Source organism: Diabrotica undecimpunctata, chromosome 3, assembly GCF_040954645.1.
Source record: "Diabrotica undecimpunctata isolate CICGRU chromosome 3, icDiaUnde3, whole genome shotgun sequence".
Lineage (NCBI taxonomy): Eukaryota > Metazoa > Arthropoda > Insecta > Coleoptera > Chrysomelidae > Diabrotica > Diabrotica undecimpunctata.
This window is the reverse complement of record NC_092805.1, coordinates 97,745,536-97,765,422: the sequence shown is the minus strand read 5'-3', so window position 1 is coordinate 97,765,422 and position 19,887 is coordinate 97,745,536. Positions and strand designations below refer to the sequence as shown.

Here is a 19,887-nt window from a genome sequence, read left to right as displayed (position 1 = left end):
GTATTAAATAAATCTACACCGAACTTTGGTAGAAAACAACTGTTCTTCAACAGTCAAGTTTGCTCCAGGTTTATAAGAAAGAATGCAATTCTTTACAAACGGATCCCGTATCTGCGAGGCTAAAGCAAATTTTTCTGTTCCAAGTCGCTGGCTCCTTTGATTTTTTAGGTTAAAACGCAAACAATTCATAATTTCCGGGAATCTATCACGAGCCATGGTTTAAGAAAAAGTCGGAGGTACCCATGTTTTCGACTGCAACTTATCCAGTTCAAGTGTGTTAGCACCATACGCACCTTGAGCATAAATAATTGCTATACACTAGTGGCCAAAATTCTGGAAACTTTTCAAAAATTTTAGTTTTGTTATCAGCATTCCTCTTTTTCACAAGACTTATGTTATTTATAAGTTTATCTATAATTTATTACATCGTTTTATGCTTCTACTTAATATTTAACATCTATTTTAGGGGAGAAAGTCCTCTAAAAATTTAAAAATAAATAAAACAACAGCCGTTAGCTATTAGTAGATATATTTAAAAAAAAATGGTACAATGATTATTATCAACAAAATTAGTATTTGGTAGGATAACCTTTGTTTTTTAGGACAGAGTCAATTCTGCGAGGCATGAAGTTGACGAGATGAGCCAAATCTTCTGGTGTAATAACTCTAAACCAGTTGTGAATAATGGCTTCTATCAGTTCTCTCTTGTTGCTTGGGTTTCGGCGTGATACTAAGACTTTCAGCCTTGACCATAAATTTTCTATTGGATTTAGATCGGGACTATTTCCAGGCCAAGGCAGAACAGTAACATCATGGTTTCTCAACCATTCCATGGAAGTCTTAGGCGTATGACAAGGCACTTTATCCTGCTGGAAGATGCATTGTTGGGCATCTCATTCGAACAAATCTCTGATAGTCGGCAGCAGTTTGGCCTGCAGTATCTCTTCCTGATATTTTTTTGCATTAATATTGCTCTCTATTACTGCTAAACGTCCAACTCCATTAGTGGTCATGCAAGCCCATACCATGACACTCACAGGATGCTTCATAGTGACCGTAGTACACTGGGGCAAAAGGTCTTCTCCCGGTCGGCGGAGAACAAACTTCACTCCGTCACTCCCAAAGATCGAGATTTTGGTTTTATCACTCCAAATTACTTTACTTCATTGTTCTTCTGTCCACCCTCTGTGTGCCAAAGCCCAATCAATGCGTTTTTTCCTCTGTTTTTTGTTCAGGAGCGGCTTCTTTCTAGGAATTCGTGCTCGCAATCCATTTTCACACAACTTTCTTCTGATAGTGCGGTCCGATATTTGTAATCCAGTTGATTTGACAATACCGTTAATATATTTTGCGGATCTGCGACGATCTTCTAAAGAAAGTCGGCATATTCTACGCACATCGTAGTGACTAACTTTGGGTGTTCTGCCAGATCTTTTTGCTGATTTTGTCGTTCCACGTTTGCAAACTTTTATTACACCCAATTTGTTTGCTATTTCTTGATAAGTGTAACCTTCTTCTCGAAGGATAATTGCTTTGGCTCTCTTTTCTGGCGACCAGTCAACACGTTTTGGGTTTCTGATTGCCATTTTTGTTGAATCGACGCTGATGAATTCCTCTCCGACAATTAAACAATATCACCTTAGTAACAACTACCTGATGTCACTCATAAACACTCGAAGCCGCACGACACTGTACTAAAGGCCACCTAACCGCTTCCAATTGGGTTGTTGACTGACTAGCAAAACCCTGACGCAATACAGTATCGCTTGAATCTGGTTCCATATTTTATTAAATAATGATGTTAATAAAAAAAGAGTGAGAAATACATAAAATATTATGCAGGAACATAAAACAATAAAATAAAAATGTAATTGTAATGGTAAACTATATAAATCATGATCATGAGACAAGTCTTGCTAAAAAAACGATAATTTTTGTAGTTTCCAGAATTTTGGCCACTGGTGTAAAAGCGTCTTTTTCACCTTCAGTCATAGACCAGCATTCTAGTTACCTATGAGCTTCAGATTCTGTACACCACACTGTACGGCGAAGCAATTGTTTGTCAATAAAAACTCGTCAAGAATTTGTTACTGTATTGTCGATGTTTCGCAATGCGCGCTTTTAGACCTGCTTTCTCCGTTTGAATGTTCTGTTTTGGTAGCGACCGGCAGTATTCTCTCGTAACTGAACAAGATTACAGACTGTTCCATTTTTAGAAATATACTCAACATTTTGGATTGTAGTTTCAGCCACTCCATTATCGCCAACTGCACGTTTTCCTATGAAATCACAGGTTTTTTGCCGTTTTGTTTTTGTAGCTTTTCTATTTTGTTTTCGTTTGCAACTTCGCAGTAATGCAGCTGTGGCGCTATTTTACTCATAGAAGGCCCTATAAACAATCTCATTTTAGTACAGTACACATCATTGCATTGATTCTTAATTTACATTACCTAGCTGCGATTTTTCTTCCATTATGTTATAATATTAAGTCATCACTACTTGAATTTTCAATATTCGATCGAATGTATTCCTCATCACCATCAAATATTGCTTTACCTTCGGACACACCTGCTGTTAGATTTCGAAGCTCCTCAAGGAGCTCCTCGTGGGTAAGAGGGCGATTCGACATATTCACACAAAAATATTACGGACTAGAAGCACAGTCATACACTGGCGAGTCACTAACTTTCTATCTAGGGCATGTTTTAAAGCCGCTTGTAATTATTACAAAAGATGCACACACAATAGATAAAAGAAAGGTCAGGACGGTCAAATTGACCGCTTCCGCGGTTCTAGTGTTAAGGCTGGTATTACCTACGTGTACTTGTTAAGAAAAGAAACTTAGCAGCGTTTCTACACTGTTGTTTATATTATCGGTTACTGTTTAATTGTTGGAGAGATATAATTAAATAGAAATTATTAGGATGAGTAATGTTTTCAGTTTTATACCCACAGTATGGCCAACGAGTGGTTCTTATTTTTTAATAAACAGGCAACAGCCCTAATCTAAAAAACCGTTATATTACTTATTGTTTTATTACAAATTGTGCAATTATGAAATGGTTGGGATTGGGTAAATCGTTATAACAGTACGAATCCGAGCAATCGGTTCATTTTGAGTGTGAGGGTCTGCGCGACCAAGTCAGGAAACTTCATAAGTTTTAAACAAGAAGGGAGCAAGGAATTAATATGAAATCTAATACATCTCCTTTTCTTTCGCTAAAGAATACTGTTGTTTATACTGTGGTTATACTCATATACTTGATAATATGTCGTATTCAGTTAGCTAATTATTTTGTACATTACAATATAAATGTTTATAAATATATTTGTATATATTTATGGTATTTTATTTATAATAAATTAGAATTGTATTACTAGCTTGCAAGTTTTTTGTACTATCATGACAAATTTACAATATAGAAGGAATCAAAAACCTGTGAGGTTGTGTATAACTACACAGAAAACTTTGGAAAGGATTGTTGAAATATACGATTGTTTGTGAAAATTGTTTCCATGCAATTTTTTTTTCTTAGACTATCAGACTCTTATACTATTGAATTCAATTGCTGTTTTTAATGACTATTTTCAACATTATATTACTTTTTAACAAAATTATGAATATTTATATCAAGATGCTTGTAATGCTTTTTTATCTTACTTAAGTATATAGAACGAAGTAAATAGTCATAGGAGATGAGAATCATGTCATACTCCAATAATCCTTATTAAGTGTTATACTAAATTATTTAAATTAATGAATTATTTATTTAATGGTTTTTATTGCTTTGAGTAATATTATTTTATTCGTTAATGCGTCTTTTCTGTCTAACCTTTTGTTTTCTTCTTTTTTTTACCTTTTCTTTTTGTGTCTTTCTTCCGCTTTGTTCCCTATGCCAGTGTAGTAATAACTTAATTTGTAATGCTATCGTTTCTTTTCTATTTTCTTTTTACACTCAGCGAATTAATGTCAACAAATATTTTTGTCTATTTACTTCAGTAAAAATACTGATAATATTAGTTTTACAAAGAGATACATACAGTTGGTACTTTGAGTTACTTTCTGCCAACCCTATTTTTTTCTTCTTTCCACTATTCTGATTGACATCTGCTTAACTTACAGTCATTTTTGACTCAACTGATGTGTTATTTGCCACATTTTTCTTGTGGTTTCTATTACATTGTTTCCTGTGGTAATCGTCACTTGCTGTTTTGCATTGATTTATTGTGTGCAATTCATTTTTGATTTTATTTTATCTCTTAAGTTTAGACATCTCGCTACTCTACTTGCCTGATTCAGCTGTTTTCGTATTTATTTTGGCTCCAGTTTTCCGTAGCTAAATAATCTTATTTTCAAATATTTCACGTTCGTCACTTGTTCTATTATTTTTGCGTTAATAACTAATTTGCATCTTCTTGGTTTCCGTGATATCGCTATAGTGTTAGTTTTTCTGTCGAAATCACCATGTTGTATTGGAATCATCGTGTTTGATTAGTCTTTGTATTCTCCGTCATCATTTTGGCAACGCCAATTTAACATCTTCTCTCCTCTCCAATGGCGCTACAGCCCAAATCGAGCCTTTGCCTCCTTCAAACTATTCCTCAAACATTTATCCAACATATTACCTGTAATATATTTTCCGGTATCTTGTCATTTTTTATTTTTATGATTTTTTTAACCATTGTTTTGAGTAGTAACGAACTAATGCCTATTTTGTACGTAACTTGTCTCGAGATTTCCCTCTCCCACTTTACATCGTTATATTTATGTATAATATTATTTAAATTACTAAATCTAATAATATTTCTCTCATATAGCATCTCTAATACTCGTATATGCTCGTTATCGCACCCGAGAGACTTTTCTTTGACCTGTATTACTATGTAAACTGCATACGTGCAACAACTCCCAGCCCGAAATTCTTGTGTTCTTCTTTCAGGGTAATTTTCTCAATGAATTTTGTTATTATTCATGCCATTAATTTTGAATTTATCGAATTTATTTCCCTACGGTTGTTAGGGCCTTTCCTAGCTAACCTGAATCTTTAATTGCTGCCAAGGATGACTCACATAAATGTCAGAAAATTGTCAGAGAAATAGAACGTTTGTAGAACACAACGGTTATTGAATAAAGAAACAGAACTTGATGGAAATATGAACTAAAAGAGATATATGCTAAGAAACAAATAAGTATATAAAATAATATTGCCGTTAGTGTAATATTGATCTGAATTCATTAATTAATGAATATATATCTACACTGTGTTCATTTGAAAAGGATCCTCCCTCAATATTTCAGAAATTGGACATATTTACAAGACAACACCGCTAAAAGACAAGACACTTTTAGCGGTGATGTTAAAAACGTAAAATTCACTCCCTTACTAATGGAGATACCTCGTTATTTTTTTTTTCAAATGGCTTTAGGTATCAAGTTACTTGTTTTGTTTTTGACATCAACCTGCATTGTTAAGGAGACTTTTACTTTCTAAGTTTTCATAAAATTGATTTTTGTTTTTTTACGTAAAAACATTCCTTAGTATCACAGCAATACTGGCCTAAAATTTTTATTAAGAAATATAGGTGTATTTATTACGGTACGCATCTGAGCTAAAACTTGTTTGTATACAACACCACGCTTCACCTGTGCACCTGCAACTCGACAAGTGCTTTCTAAAACTTATTTTATATTATTGAAATTTATTGAAGATTATTGTTTTGAATCTAGGAAATAAGGCCTAAATCTGGTGGAGATTTAAAAGGCAGTCAAAGTAAGGGGGCCCATTGAAATAAGTATAATATGAAAATAAAATTCAAAGGTTATCAGGTTATCAGTCGGAAACAATTCTGTTACTTAGTGTCTCGGCAAAATTGAAGATATAAATTAAAACTGGAATAAAAATTGGAGAAATGGCAACGAGTTGTTCGAAAATTATCGACGAAGCTCGTATTGCTCTTGCTAATAGAACGAGCAGCGACACATCAAAAGAGAGCAAATTAAAAAAAAAGCTTTGACCGACCATTTACACCTTGTACTGAGCAGTGAGGGCACCTAATGTGCACCAGGAATCGCTGATTAGAGGTGAAAAAATAAAATGGCTATTTTATTTTAAAAAAATTACAGTAATATGCTTTAAACGCATTTTTCTTAAAATGACATTTTTCATAACCGGGAAACGTTTATCTTAAAATGTACTACACCAATCTCATCAAACCAAATTTTGTTTGATACTTTATATATACAATTACTAAAAAAATCTCAAAAAAGTTAAAAAAACAACCTTACCTTTTTAGTACAAGGGTAAATTCACCACCAAACCAGGTGTTTTACGAATTTTTTATAAAGTATAGTATAAAGGCCTTAAAAATATTGAAAAAAAATTATTTTTAAAGAATAATTTTTTTATTCTTTAGTCTCAAGGTTTTGGTTTGAATTAAAAAAAAAATGTTACAAGAAGGCAGAAAAATATCTCCCCAATTAAAATGTATCTTTTGGAAGACGCAGTGGTACAAAACAACCAAAAGGGTCAAAAATTTTTTTTGTATACCTCAAAACTTTCTAAACAATGAGTAGAAAAAATTATGACCATAAATATAATAGTTTTTTTTTTGTTTAATATTAAAAAATAGTCTTTTTTTCCAATTTAGAAAGTAGATCCCCTTAATTAATCGTTGTTTAAAATTGGCTCCCTTCAAACTTTTTGTATGCCCGATCATTATGTTTTGACAGAAAGACTTTTGAAAAAATATAAACTTAAAAGACAAGAAGTATTAACAAGAAATAACTTTTATTTAATCATGTGTTTAAAGTTACAATTATTAGCATTCAGGTAATATTAAAGTATATTTTCAAATTCCTGTCGCACTTTGTAAAATGTTTTTTTTTTATATCTCTGCAAACCTGAATAATGCGGTATTTTACATCATCAAAAGATATCGGTTGTATTTTGTAGACTTTATATAAAATAACTACACACAAAAAAAGTCGAGTGGTGTTATTGCTGGAGATCTAGGTGGTCATTTTACCCCTTCGACCGATCCACTTGCTGTGGAGCAAGTGGAATGTGGTGGAGCGTTGTCTTGCTGAAAATGTAAGTTACTTTTCTCAATCAAAAAATTGTCTTGGTCATCTATTTGGTTTTCCATACTATCAACAATTAAATGTTTCATAAGTTCCAAATATTTTTCACTTATCAAACTTCCTTCAATGAAAACTGGTCCAATAACAGCGTTTACCCTTACTAGCGATACGGGTAAAAAATGAAGAGCTTTATGTACAGACCCTATGAAAGGATGTGTTGAGACTGCTACAAAAAAAAGTTGAGCGGTGTTAATGCTCGAGATGTAGGTCGTCATTTTACAGCACCCCTTCGACCGATCCACTTGCTATAGAGCAAGTGGAATGTGGTGGAGCGTTGTCTTTCTGAAAATGTAAGTTATTTTCATCAATAAAAAAAATTTCATTGGTCAACTAGTTGTTTTTCCATACTATCAACAATTAAAGGTTACATAACGTTATCTAAAAGTTCCAAATATTTTTCACCCATCAAATTTTCTTCACTAAATACTAGCTAACTAGCGATACGGGTGAAATATGAACAAGGTTATGTAAAGAACCCACGGAAAGATGTGTTGAGGCTGCTACTTTCTGGATGTTGTTGGGTTCATAGAAACATTTTCAATTACTTCTATTTGTATGTTTTCGCCCAAAACTCTTTTCTTCTCTCGCTTCTTATCCCTTGTTTAAGACAGAACCGATATCCAAACATTTTCGAAATAGCATTAACACATACTTATGATCGACATGTTTGTCTGGATATCTTTGATTAAATACAGTACCTGTTTTTCTAGCAATTTCATTACATTTTCGTTAAAGAAAAGTAATTTCGGTCCTTTAAGATAATCGATAAACCATTTTTAATAATTGCCAATACCAGCGATATCTATTAAAGATCGACAATTTACTAATAAAGACCACAAAACTGAATTCTGTTATTGTAATTATCACTATGGCTTTTTTGATTTTCACTACTGTTTTTGTTTTTTTTTCACTATTATCATGACTACGAATTGTCAACATCATACGGAGGCATTTAAAAAGTTTAAAGAGAGTCAATTTTACACATCGGTTAAATAAAGATGGAGGTTGGTATCAAAGGTAAAGCAATATGATGGAATGCATTATTTACCACACCTTTTAAATGAGGTATGATTTGATAGCATTTGAAAACATTTAAGGATTTTCATTAGTAGGGAGGGGGTGAATCAGACGTTTATGACATTAGCGCTAAAAAGTGTCCCCCTCAAGTAAAAAGTTGACGTGTTTCTGTATTTATTTCTAACATGTCGCATTTGAAATATTGAGGGTGAGTCCTTTTCAAATGAACACAGTGTATATAGATATAATAATAAATACATTTGTAGTAAAATACTATATTAAATTAAATATACTGGCGATTTCGTCATGATAGTGATTGACAGTGATTAAAAATGGTTAGCAGAATATAAAAATATGCTCGAGAAATATAAAAATATGACTGGATCAAACGAGTTATGAAGTTCATTTAAATTTTATTTATGTAGAATATAAAGAGTGATTTTTTCTATTATCTTATGAAAATATTTTTTTTGGTAAAAATAATCTGTTTGATTGTTTTTTTTTTCTGTTTGAACAACCTTTTCACAGCAGTTTGCTCACGAAGAATTTTATTGAAAAAATAAATAAAATAAATTCTTATTTTGTGATAGATTATATTTTTGATACTGTAAGCTATACTGATTTTATACTTTAGGTAGTTCCAACATGTTAAATGTAGTTTTGTATAATATTATAGTATTTAAGATGGGAAAGGACTATTTTAATAATTGTATATACGTAAATAAATGCAATATTTTTTATCAATATTTTTTTTATTTTTATTTAAAAGTGATAAAGTATAATGAGTAAAGTAATGTATGAGATACGTTGTTATGGAGGATTTTAGGCCGTAATCTGGATTTATTTGCTCGGTTAATTGGAATATAATGATCTGCCTTTTACATTTTTTTGAAATTAGCCTCTTCATTGGCAGTTATGGCTGTTTAGCCTGGTTCACAATATTCTATAGATCAGGGGTGGCCAACTTAATCGGACTCGAGATCTACTGTCTGACTTTTTAATTCTTTGCGATCTACCGACTAGGAATTTTTTAACTATACTGACGAGCAATAAAACTTTTAATTCAGAATTTTAACGTGAACAGTGAGCTGAATATCTCAGAGTCACTCACTAGATCTCAGAAAATCAATCACTGATTCTGAAAGACTATTTTATCAGCTATCAGAGATCTAAAAGAGTTTTGAATGTGAATAAAACCGATTCGGCTTTGAACGCTAAAATTCTGGACGGATTAGTTTTATTACTCGTCAATGTGTATTAGTAATATGTAAATAAAACAAAAGTAGTAATTCTTATTTATTTATTTTTCCGACTAGATTAAATTAGAAAACAAATTAATGTGAGATTGGCGCTTGAACAGTTTTTGCTAGGTTTTTAAAGTCTGGCCTGTAAATGGCCAACCTTAAAGAATCCAACGTATAAGCATCAGTCAAGATGGAACGCTGTTTACTCTTCGTTTGTTTTAAATATGAAAACGCTGATTCACATAAATTGGTTGAACCAAAACATGATTTCAGTAGTTCAGAATATTTTTTAAGGTTAATTGATAAATTCGACCAACTTTTCAATTTTATTGAAATCTCTAAAACGGATTTCAAATCCTGATACCACTGACTGAATTCCTGCTGTATACTTCTGTGGCTTGAAAACATAGGCAGGGTGTTTTTCCATGTGATATTCGTAATGTTCGTATGTTCGTAAATCTTAGAAATCTTTTCTTTACAATATCAACTATCAACGATACTGCCTTGAAGTTTGAATGGTGCAATAGAACTTATCATGTCTGATAATACACAGTTCTCGTGTAACAAATCTCGAAACCTTTGCAAAAACTTTCTGCGACTCAGCCACCTTACGTAGGTGTCTTGCTCAGTTGTTGCTTAAACAGCCGTCTTTGCAGAGATTTGCCTCTTATTGAATTGCCAATTTTAACCGCAATATCCATCACGTCTTTTGTGGTAAAACTTTTACTTGTCAAGACCTGTTGATGAATAAGGCAGTGGTAATTAATGAAGTCCGGGAAATCATCATCTTTGTGACATAGTGATATAAATCCATTACTAACACTAATCATTGCCCCATCTGTCGTTATTGATACAAGCTTAAATAAAGATAAATTAATCTTACCGACAAAAACTAAGAATGAAGCTTCAGTTACAGCCTTAGACTGTTCATTCGGCTTACAGAACATATTTTCCTGGGTAGTCTTCTGGAGCTAAAAGAGATTTTAATGATTGAAGTTTATTCTTTCTCACTTCACCCTTAGGTGGAAAGTTTGATTGGTATTTACCGTGTATAGTGTTTAAGTGACGCTCTAAATTTGCTTTTTTCGGTATTGCTACTGATGTATTGCAGATTAAACAGCAACAATTTTCTTTTACCATGATTTACCGTAATGTGATTCGCTCTTACGCGAATGGGATAAAAATAGCAGAATGAAAAGGGAAAGAAAGCGACTACCCATTTATAGTCACTATATAGTACATATACTATAACATTTATAGTATCATGTACAAAGTGGACAGTTCATAAGTCGCTCGCGATGATCGATGCAAAATTGCTAGCACTCCAATAATTTTCGTAATATTTATTTTATTTTTCCGATATTTTTTTCCTTTCCCGCGATCGACTGACCTAGGGGCCGCGATCGACGGGTTGGCCTCCCCTGCTACAGGTAGTTCTCTTGTACCCAAAATTCCATATCTTGCCACTTTTGTTACCACAAATGTGTTGATTTCCTTAGGTAGTAGTCACAGGCAAAACGCTACTTAATTATACACTAATTATGAGTTGCGCAAAATCTTTTATTTTTTTGTTTTATTCAAATAAAGTAGAGATTCTTGATTTGGCTGAAGCAAGAAAGGATAAACTTATTATACAAAATTATTTTTGTAATGTTAAGTCCACAACATTATTAAAGTCTTCGATCAAACGTGATTCGAGAGTCACAAAAACTGTAGAAGGTAAAATAAAATTTCCAAAGTGTAAAATTTGGTCAATATTTGAATTCAAGCCGAATTCCAAACTTGATTATATTATTTCTGAAATTTTACCTACAATTTCCTACAATTTTATTATAATTAGGGGTAAAAAAATGTGTTTACCGGAATATAGTGTGCCCTCTCTTAAGCTTAAACTTTTTGAGATATTCTTTATATTATAATAAATTAATAACCTGTAGTGATGGGCAAATATGAACTGTAAAGATAATTGGTTAATCTGAATTAAAACTTGAGAGCTAATCAGAAATAGCTGATAGGTTGCGTTCATAGACATATAATACAAGATAGACTGATCGTTGCAATACCAGCTCGTTCCCCTAATGCGACAGAGAAAACTAACGCAAAGCAGTCAATGCATTTCTTTCTAATTTGACAGGTTTATTGACCACGTGACCTAAATGTCCAATGAGAAGGTCGATAAACCCGACCCATTAGACCGAGATGCAGTGACTTTTCCCTGTCGCACTGGGGGAACACGACTATATTGCAGCAGTTAGTCTATCTTATATTATAATATGTCTATGGTTGCGTTATTGTATCTAGAAAAACAAGGTTATCGTACAGAAAAGTATTATAGGTGGAAGAAATGAAAAAACCGGACAAAACATGGATAAAATTGTTCTGTAATTGAAAATCTTTAAATAAATATTCCTAGCACGCGAAGAAAAAACCAAGCTGACCAAGTCGCTAAAGATTAATTGACAATGATGATTGGTACCAATGCAGCTGATCATTGTAAATTGAAAGACTTAAAAATCTTTTAGTTCATATCCAAAAAACTTCAAGAGTTAAAAAAAACTAAATCCTGTCCATGATTTTACAGAAATTAAACGGTATTGTCAATTAAAACAACTCCTCGGTCACCCTTCATATGGCAACGGTCGCTAGGTTATACGGCATTGCTCTAAAGGACCATATGGTGCACATGACATTAAAAACGGTCTGATAGCTAATGACCACCTGTTAAGGATATTGTTAGTAGAACTGTTGAAATAAAAAAAATATTGCAAAGAAATTGACACCAGTGAAGAAAATTCCAATGTTTTTCTTCTAAAATTGCAAAATTCAAGAACATTTAATTTGCGGAGGATATGGGAATATCTATAAGTGTAAATTTTAATTCTTTATTACGCTAGTCGCCACAGACGAAAATACCACTGAAGCTATAACAATCGTATGAACAAGCTGAATTTTGCTGAGACTATTTGTTTTGAGACACCAAAAAATATGCAAAAAAGTTACCACCAAAATCAAAATATGTTTTAAAGATGAAGAGTATCCAATTACTATGGAATTTCCATTTTTAGAGCCTAATCTTCAAAACCTATACCATGGAATTTCGGCTTTGAGTTTTGGCAGCAAATATGAGACATTTGGAATATGCCTAAAAATGCTGAATTTAAAATTTCACATTAAAAACGATTTAAAACGTTTAAAAGTGCTTCTTTTCAATTACACAAGTACATTTTTTAAAACTACGCAACTTCAGCTACAAAACGTGCGATCGTTTAAAATGTAAAATTTTAAATTGTGCGTTTTTTTTTTCAAAAAATAAATTTTGTTTCCATAACTCAAAATCGAAATTTTGTGTTATAGGCTTTAATGATTAGGCTCTAGAAATGGAAATTCCACTGAGACCGATCAATGAAAGGAGTAACTTTTATTGATCTCATGATAATCATAAAAAGTGGCAAAAATAGCGCATGTTTATTTTTTAGCACCTTTATAAAAACTGAGTTCGTTTGAGGTAAAAAATGCATACTACAACTGCACTCTTCATCTTTAAAATGGATTTTGAGTTTTGTCAACAAGACTTCTTCTTCTTTAGATGCAAATCCACTAATGGATGTTAGCGATCATATTTTCCATTAATTCTCTATTTCTTGCAATATGTATCAGAGATTGTATGTCGTTAATCCCTGTCCATTGCCTTATGTTTCGGAGCCAGGACATTTTCTTGCGTCCCATTCCTCTCTTGCCTTCAATTTTACCCTCGATTATAAGTTGGAGGAACTGGTATTTTTCATTTCGCATGATGTGACCTAGATACGCCGTTTTCCTTTTCTTGATGGTTTCGAAAAGTTGGCGTTCTTCGTTTATTCTTTTAAGGACATCTATATTTGTGATTTTCGCTGTCCATGGTATTTTTAGGATACGGCTATAGAGCCACATTTCGAAAGCTTCTAATCTGTTTATATCCCTCGTTTTGAGTGTCCAGCCCTCTATGCCATATAGCAGCACTGACCACACGTAGCACTTAGTAAACCTTAGTCTCAGTTGAAGATCGAACTCTGAACAACTCAACAAGACACTCTGATCAAAATATATCGAATTTTTACCGTCGATTCGTTACAAATTTTATTTAAAATTGATTTCGCGCGCGTAACTGATATTCAAAATCACCGGACGGTTCGAGCGTTGTTTCTCAGATAACCGTTCATTCTATACAAAAAGTGCTAATTAACATTTTTGTTTAAAATTATCTAAGCTACATTTTTTATTTAAAATATTTTTTTCTACTGCGTACAGATTCTTGGTAAATCGAGTAATAGTGGTAAAATCTTTTGCATCTATTTTGGGGTACCAAAATTGACATTCTGATCAAACTTCAGTCTGTTCATATGATTTTTACAGGCCAAGTCTCTGACGACTGGACTATAATAGAATTCATCAAAATCTTTATTACACTAATGCAACAATGCAGTATTAATGCAGCTTATAGTGAATATAATATATCATCACGCTGGGCAAAAAGGCAAATGGATAGACTTTAATGTAGAAGAACGTTAAATTTTTTGTCGTAATTATATTGGGATTTCATAAATTGTCTTATTTGATTGTAGTGGTCTGTAGAAAACAACATACAGATCGATCGGGTGATGGCCAATATCATGTCACCAAAGATTTCTGAACAATTTTTTCTATCTAATTCTACAACTAAATGTTATTAACAGATCTTGTTGTAGACAGAAAATATACACCAGCAGTTCTAGTGAGAGGCAGAAAACTGCGAAAAGATCATGGGCGCCGAATTACCGTTGAAAATTCAGTCAGACTACTAAATGTTGGAGAACACTTACCAGTGAAGGGAACATCTAGACGTTGTGCAAAATGTAGCACCAAGAAAACACCAGTTCGATCCAGAATAACGTGTGAAGCTTGTAATGTTGGACTATGTTTAAAATGTTTCAAGCCATTTCATAACTTCAATGTACAATAGTAAAGTGTGACCCAATAATATGTTTCAATTCAGTTAAAAACTTTCGTTTCATATTGTTGTAGTCAGAAAATATATACCAGCAATTCAAGTGGGAGGCAGAAAACTGCGAAAGTATCATTATCTCCAAAGTACTCTTAGAGCTTCAGGCACACCACTAAATGTTGGAGAACACTTACCTGTGAAGGGGACGTATAGACGTTGTGCAAAATGCAGTACCAAGAAGACAGAGAAGCGATCCAACATAACGTGTGAAGCTTGTAATGTTGGCCTATGTTTAAAGTGTTTCAAGCCATTTCACATGTTGAATGTATTATATTAACATGTTTCAGATTATAAATAGAGTTAAACTTTCCCTTTTTTAAATATCTGTTGTAAAGGGTACTTAGATTTAAATAAAATTTTAAAACGATACCTTTTTTTGGATTGAAACTACTACTATATATATCTACCATATCAAAAGTTGAAAGAGAAGTACTCCCCTGTAAATGGATTTTACTGACTTGGTCTTTTGTATTAAGTCAAATTTGATAGATTTTTTAAATACAATAAATTTAAAAAAATATGTATTTTGAAGAAATTATGTAAATGTGAACAAATTATTAAATAACCGAGTCAGAATTTTAACTTATAGTATAGTTTAAATTGTTTCAGATAAACATTTTCTAAAGAGGTTCTAAAATTGTCTTGTTGATGTTCTTGAAATGTTTTAGTTCATTCGTCAGCGATTTAATATCTAAAAATGGAACAAACACACTGTTTTGTTTTTAAATGTCAATTTTATGACTCCAAAAAAGATGCAAAAAGTTTCCTTCCCCCGGGGCCTCCCCCTAAAACCAACTATTGATCTACCAAGAATCTGTACGCCCAAGAAAAAAATCAAACAAGCAATGTAGCTAAAATAATTTTGAACAAAAATTTTTATTAGGATTTTTTGTGTAGAATGAACCGCTCTCTCAGAAACAACTCTTGAAGCGAACGGTGATTTTGAATGTCAGTTACGCGAGCAAAATCAATTTTTCATATAAAGTTTTGTTTTAACTCAACTTGGTAAAAATGAAAATGCGTTTTAAAGTGAAGTAAGGAAAAGGGAAAGTAAGTCGAAAATTTGTTACGATTCTCATGAGATCAATAAAATTTAGTACTTGCATTGACCGGTCGCTGTGGAATTATGTTATTGTTAGAGCCCTAGTCTTCACAACCTGTAACATGAAATTTCGTTTTTGAGTTTTGCAACAAATATGAGTTGCGTTATATATTTGAAATATGTTCAGAAATCACTGAATTTAAATTTTCACATTCATAACGATCTCACGTCGGGGGTAATACCCTACGAAGATGGCGTTGCGTTAAATTTGAAGTTAAAGTTGTGTAGTTTTGAAAAACATACTGTACTTTTAATGTTCATTCAGCGTTTATTTAGCGTTTTTAGGCATATTTCAAATACTTTGTTGCTAAAACTAAAAATCGAAATTTCATGATATAGGTTTTGAAGATTAGACTATAACAATGAAAATTCCCTAGTGACCGGTCAATGGAAGTACTAGATTTTATTGTTCATCTAAGATATGTCGGAGACTAGGGGCCGTTTCTTTTCTAGCTTTCATTGTAGTTTTTTTTGTGGCAAATATTTATCAGGTTGGTTTCTCGTTGCATTCTCCGGTTTGCTTTTTAGCCGATCCTCTGGACGCAGACGCTTTTTGCAGCCGCCCACTCTGGTTACCCTATCCGCCACCTGGGGAGGCGCCTGATGGAGAACCAGCAAACCCCACACGGGAGTTTATAAGTATGACAGTGAAAAATGATTGAATAATCAATAAATTAATTGCATAAATCAATGAATAAGAATGAATTTAGAAAAGATTTTTTTGAACACGCCTTATTTTTTTTTCCACGGATTGAAAATGATGAAAATTTTGATTTTCTTTTACCGAATGATCTTAAAAAAATAATTAAAAATTCAAATCTACCTAGCCTTCTCCAGAATGAAACGTCACTATTCATTAAACTACTATGTATCTATGTAATCATTCAAATTGTATTGTGTTTTTAAATAAAATTTGTATCAACCACACTGTTTTTTACGGCGTTCAGATTTTTGATAAATCGGTGTTTTAGCGTTTATCGGAGGGGGGTTTTAGCGGAAATCTCGGAGTAGGAGGGGCAAATCTTTTTACATCTTTTTTGGGGTCCGAAACTTGATATTCTCAACAAAGTTCAGTTGTTCCTCTCGTTTTTAGAGACTCTGACGACTGGATAAATATGATTAAATATAAAACACATACATCAGATATGACAAACTTTATTTTTACTATTATTTTAATTTTCACTTTTTGTAACAACAATTTCACAATATTGTCTTCGGCAAAAGGCAAAATTTATAGTTAACTAAGTTGTAAACTGGCCAAGTTATTAAAAAAAACTTTAAAGGCCTCTGCAGACAGGAGAAGTAGTTGCTGCAGTACTAGAAAGTTTTGGTCGCCTGTTATTATCTATTTCTTTTTCTCGTGTACAGAGATGTTCAGTAAGTTATTAGCGAAATTTGATGTGGAAAAACTTTAAATCTTTTGTCCTAAGAAATCCTAACTATAATGGGATTTCATAAAGTGTTCAATATTCGAATTCGATTTTAGTGATTAGAAGACACCATGCAGGTCAATAATCCAGTGGCCAATACCTATACCTATTTTCCTATATATTTCTGCAACTAAATGTTATTTAAAGATCTTGTTGTAGTCAGAAAATATAAAGCAGCAACTCAAGTGGGAGCCAAAAAACTGCGAAAGGATCATCATCGCCAAAGTACTCTTGAAAATTCAGACAGACTACTAAATGTTGGAGATCACTTACCAGTGAAGGGGACCTATAGACGTTGTGCAAAATGCAGCACCATGAAGAGACAAGTTCGATCCAAAATAACGTGTGAAGCTTGTAATGTTGGACTATGTTTGAGGTGTTTCAAGCCATTTCATAAGTTGAATGTATTATATTAAAATGTTACTAAATTCATTTAACATGTTTCGGTTCTCGAATAGAGTTAAATCTTTGCTTTTTTGAGTAGGTAAGGTAAAGGGTACTTAGATTTAAATAAAATTTTAAACAATAAGTGGTTTCGTTTGAAACTACTACATATATCCACCATATCAAAAGTTGAAAGAGAAGTACTAAGAAGAAGGGAGGTTCGTAATTCTATATTGTTTAAAAATTAATTTTGAAAAGATAGTGAAATCTCCGGAGATTCGTAATTTTGTACTTTTTTTGAGGCTACAAATATTAGCCAGCCGCAATTTCCGCTTCATTTTATTTAAATCCTTTCAACTCCTGTTAAGAACAATATTTTTTTTTTGTTATTTTAAAAATAATGGATAATAGTAGTGACAGTGAACCTATGGCAGGCCCGAGTCCTACAAAAAAGCAAAAATATTTCCAAAATTATAAATAAGACTGAGAGAAAATTGATGAGTTTAAAGGATCGCTTTGCAGAAGAAAAAGAGAAAAAACTTTTACCCGATGCAAAAGCTGTGACGAACATTAATATTTAGTGGAAAAAACTTTACTTAAACATAAAAGTTTCAAATTTCATTGTGATAAGGTGAAAATGATAAGCAGTCATCGAAAAATTTATCTGGAGTGGGGTTATCTGTAGCGAGATCACTAAAGGAACACATACAAGACCGAAGGCATGAAATTTTATTAACATATAATTTTTAGCCAAAATACGATTGTCAGCGTTTAAAGCGGAACACAATCTTCGTTTTTTGGTAATGGACCATTTACCAAAAGTAATAGCAAAAATTTGTCCGGATTACAAAATCGTTCAAGGGTTAGCATATGCCAGGAGAAAAACAACAGCTATCCTGCAAAATGCTTTAGGAAGAAAATCTTTTAGGAACTTGTCGGAAGATAAAAAGAAGCAAATTCTCGCTCATCATAGATGAATCGACGGACATCGACAGGTCGACACAAATGCATATATGTCTAGTAGTAAGATATTTTAAAAACATTATGATACAAGATTTTTTGTGCCTGAAGATACTTTTTTGACCTTATACAGTTAAGCAGTGCAGATGTTACCGGATTATTATACAATTATACTAAAGATTTCTTTTTTAACAAATTCAATTCCATATAAAGACGATGAAGTATGATGGGTTTTGCTTCTCACCGAGCAAAAGTAATGATGGGAAGACATGATTCTGTTGTATGTTAAAAATCGATGTTTCCAATTTATATATAATGAAATTTTTATGTCGCTCATTTCCTTTGTTCTCTTTTACGCTTGTCAAAAACTTCCTAACGTTCTCAAGATCTCACTAGAGACATTTTTAATTATTTCAGTTTAAGTCCGAAAGAATTGCCGAATATAAAGAATATCAATTATTTTGCAATAATAAAATTCATAAAATTCTTCACCCTTCACAAACAGCATAGTTTTTGGGTACACCAGGTTGTACACCGAATATTGGAACAATTTGGTTGATGCAATTATGTTTTACAATTGCTGTTTCCGAAAGTGATGTGTCGGAGTCTTGGCTGTAGACAACATTCTCCAAAATTAAAATAATCCACAAATTAAACTTTTCTTCATATTTATTGATTATGTTTTACCATTTTTTAATAATTTGAACCGTAAGGTGCAACCCGAAGCTCCAAAATTACAGGTCTTGTACGCTAATGTAATATTTTGCGTACATTTTGTGATTGTTACTTAAAACCTAACAGCAATTCCCCTCGAAAATATTGATTGTAAAATATCAAGAAATTTTGTACAGTTAGTGGATGAACGTTGAAAGTGATAAAGATATAAGATTGTTCAAATTTTGCTGCTTGGATCTTTATATTGAAAGAGTTTCACGGTTTCTATTAAAAAATGTCCAACACAATCGTTTAATTTTATCAATCCTGAAATTGTAGAAATGGATCTATAAGGTGGATTGCAAACGTGGCTTCATTTTTTCCAAATATATTATTTTGGCAAGAAATACAAGATTTAGATTCAGAGTGAAGATTACTTCGTAATAATGAGATTTGTCAGACATTTACTGACGATGTTTATGAATTTTGTGAAGAAGAAAATGTGAAGCAAATTTCTCGAAGTGATGACTATAACGAAATTTGTGAAAAATATGTTATGTCTTCCACATTCTTCTGCAAATGTAGAAAGAATTTTTTCTGTCACTAATTTGATGAAGACAAAACAGGAATGAGTTAAGCAGAATAATTACAGATCTTTTAAATACAAAAACTTACATCAACCGAGAACATTGCTTTAGTTTTCCAATTAAAGAAAATTTCTTGAATGTATGAATGATACAAAATCTTCCCGAAAATGAGTAAAAATATAAAATAACAAACGTTACAAATTTTTTGTTAACAATTTGTTATAATGATATTTATTTTTGTGTAGATAATAATAATGTTTTACTAACATAATAATTTTGTATTTGTTTATTAGGTATTCATATGACGTGTTAAATCTATACTGTAATATATTTATTGCTCCAAATATG

General features: G+C 32.4%; 1 protein-coding gene across 18 annotated transcripts in view; it reads left to right on the top strand.

Moving 5' to 3' along the window:
- Positions 1-19,887, top strand: part of lola (longitudinals lacking) — a 604,955-nt gene that overhangs the window by 373,526 nt on the left and 211,542 nt on the right. Inside the window, exon 5 of one of the 18 annotated variants that reach the window (XM_072526345.1) lies at positions 17,114-17,413. The exons of the other annotated variants lie outside the window; for them this stretch is intronic. Within the exon in view, the coding sequence (XP_072382446.1) occupies positions 17,114-17,370 (257 nt within the window). The 3' untranslated portion in view covers positions 17,371-17,413. Of the gene's footprint in view, positions 1-17,113; positions 17,414-19,887 lie in introns of those variants that run through there. 18 annotated transcript variants of the gene reach the window in all.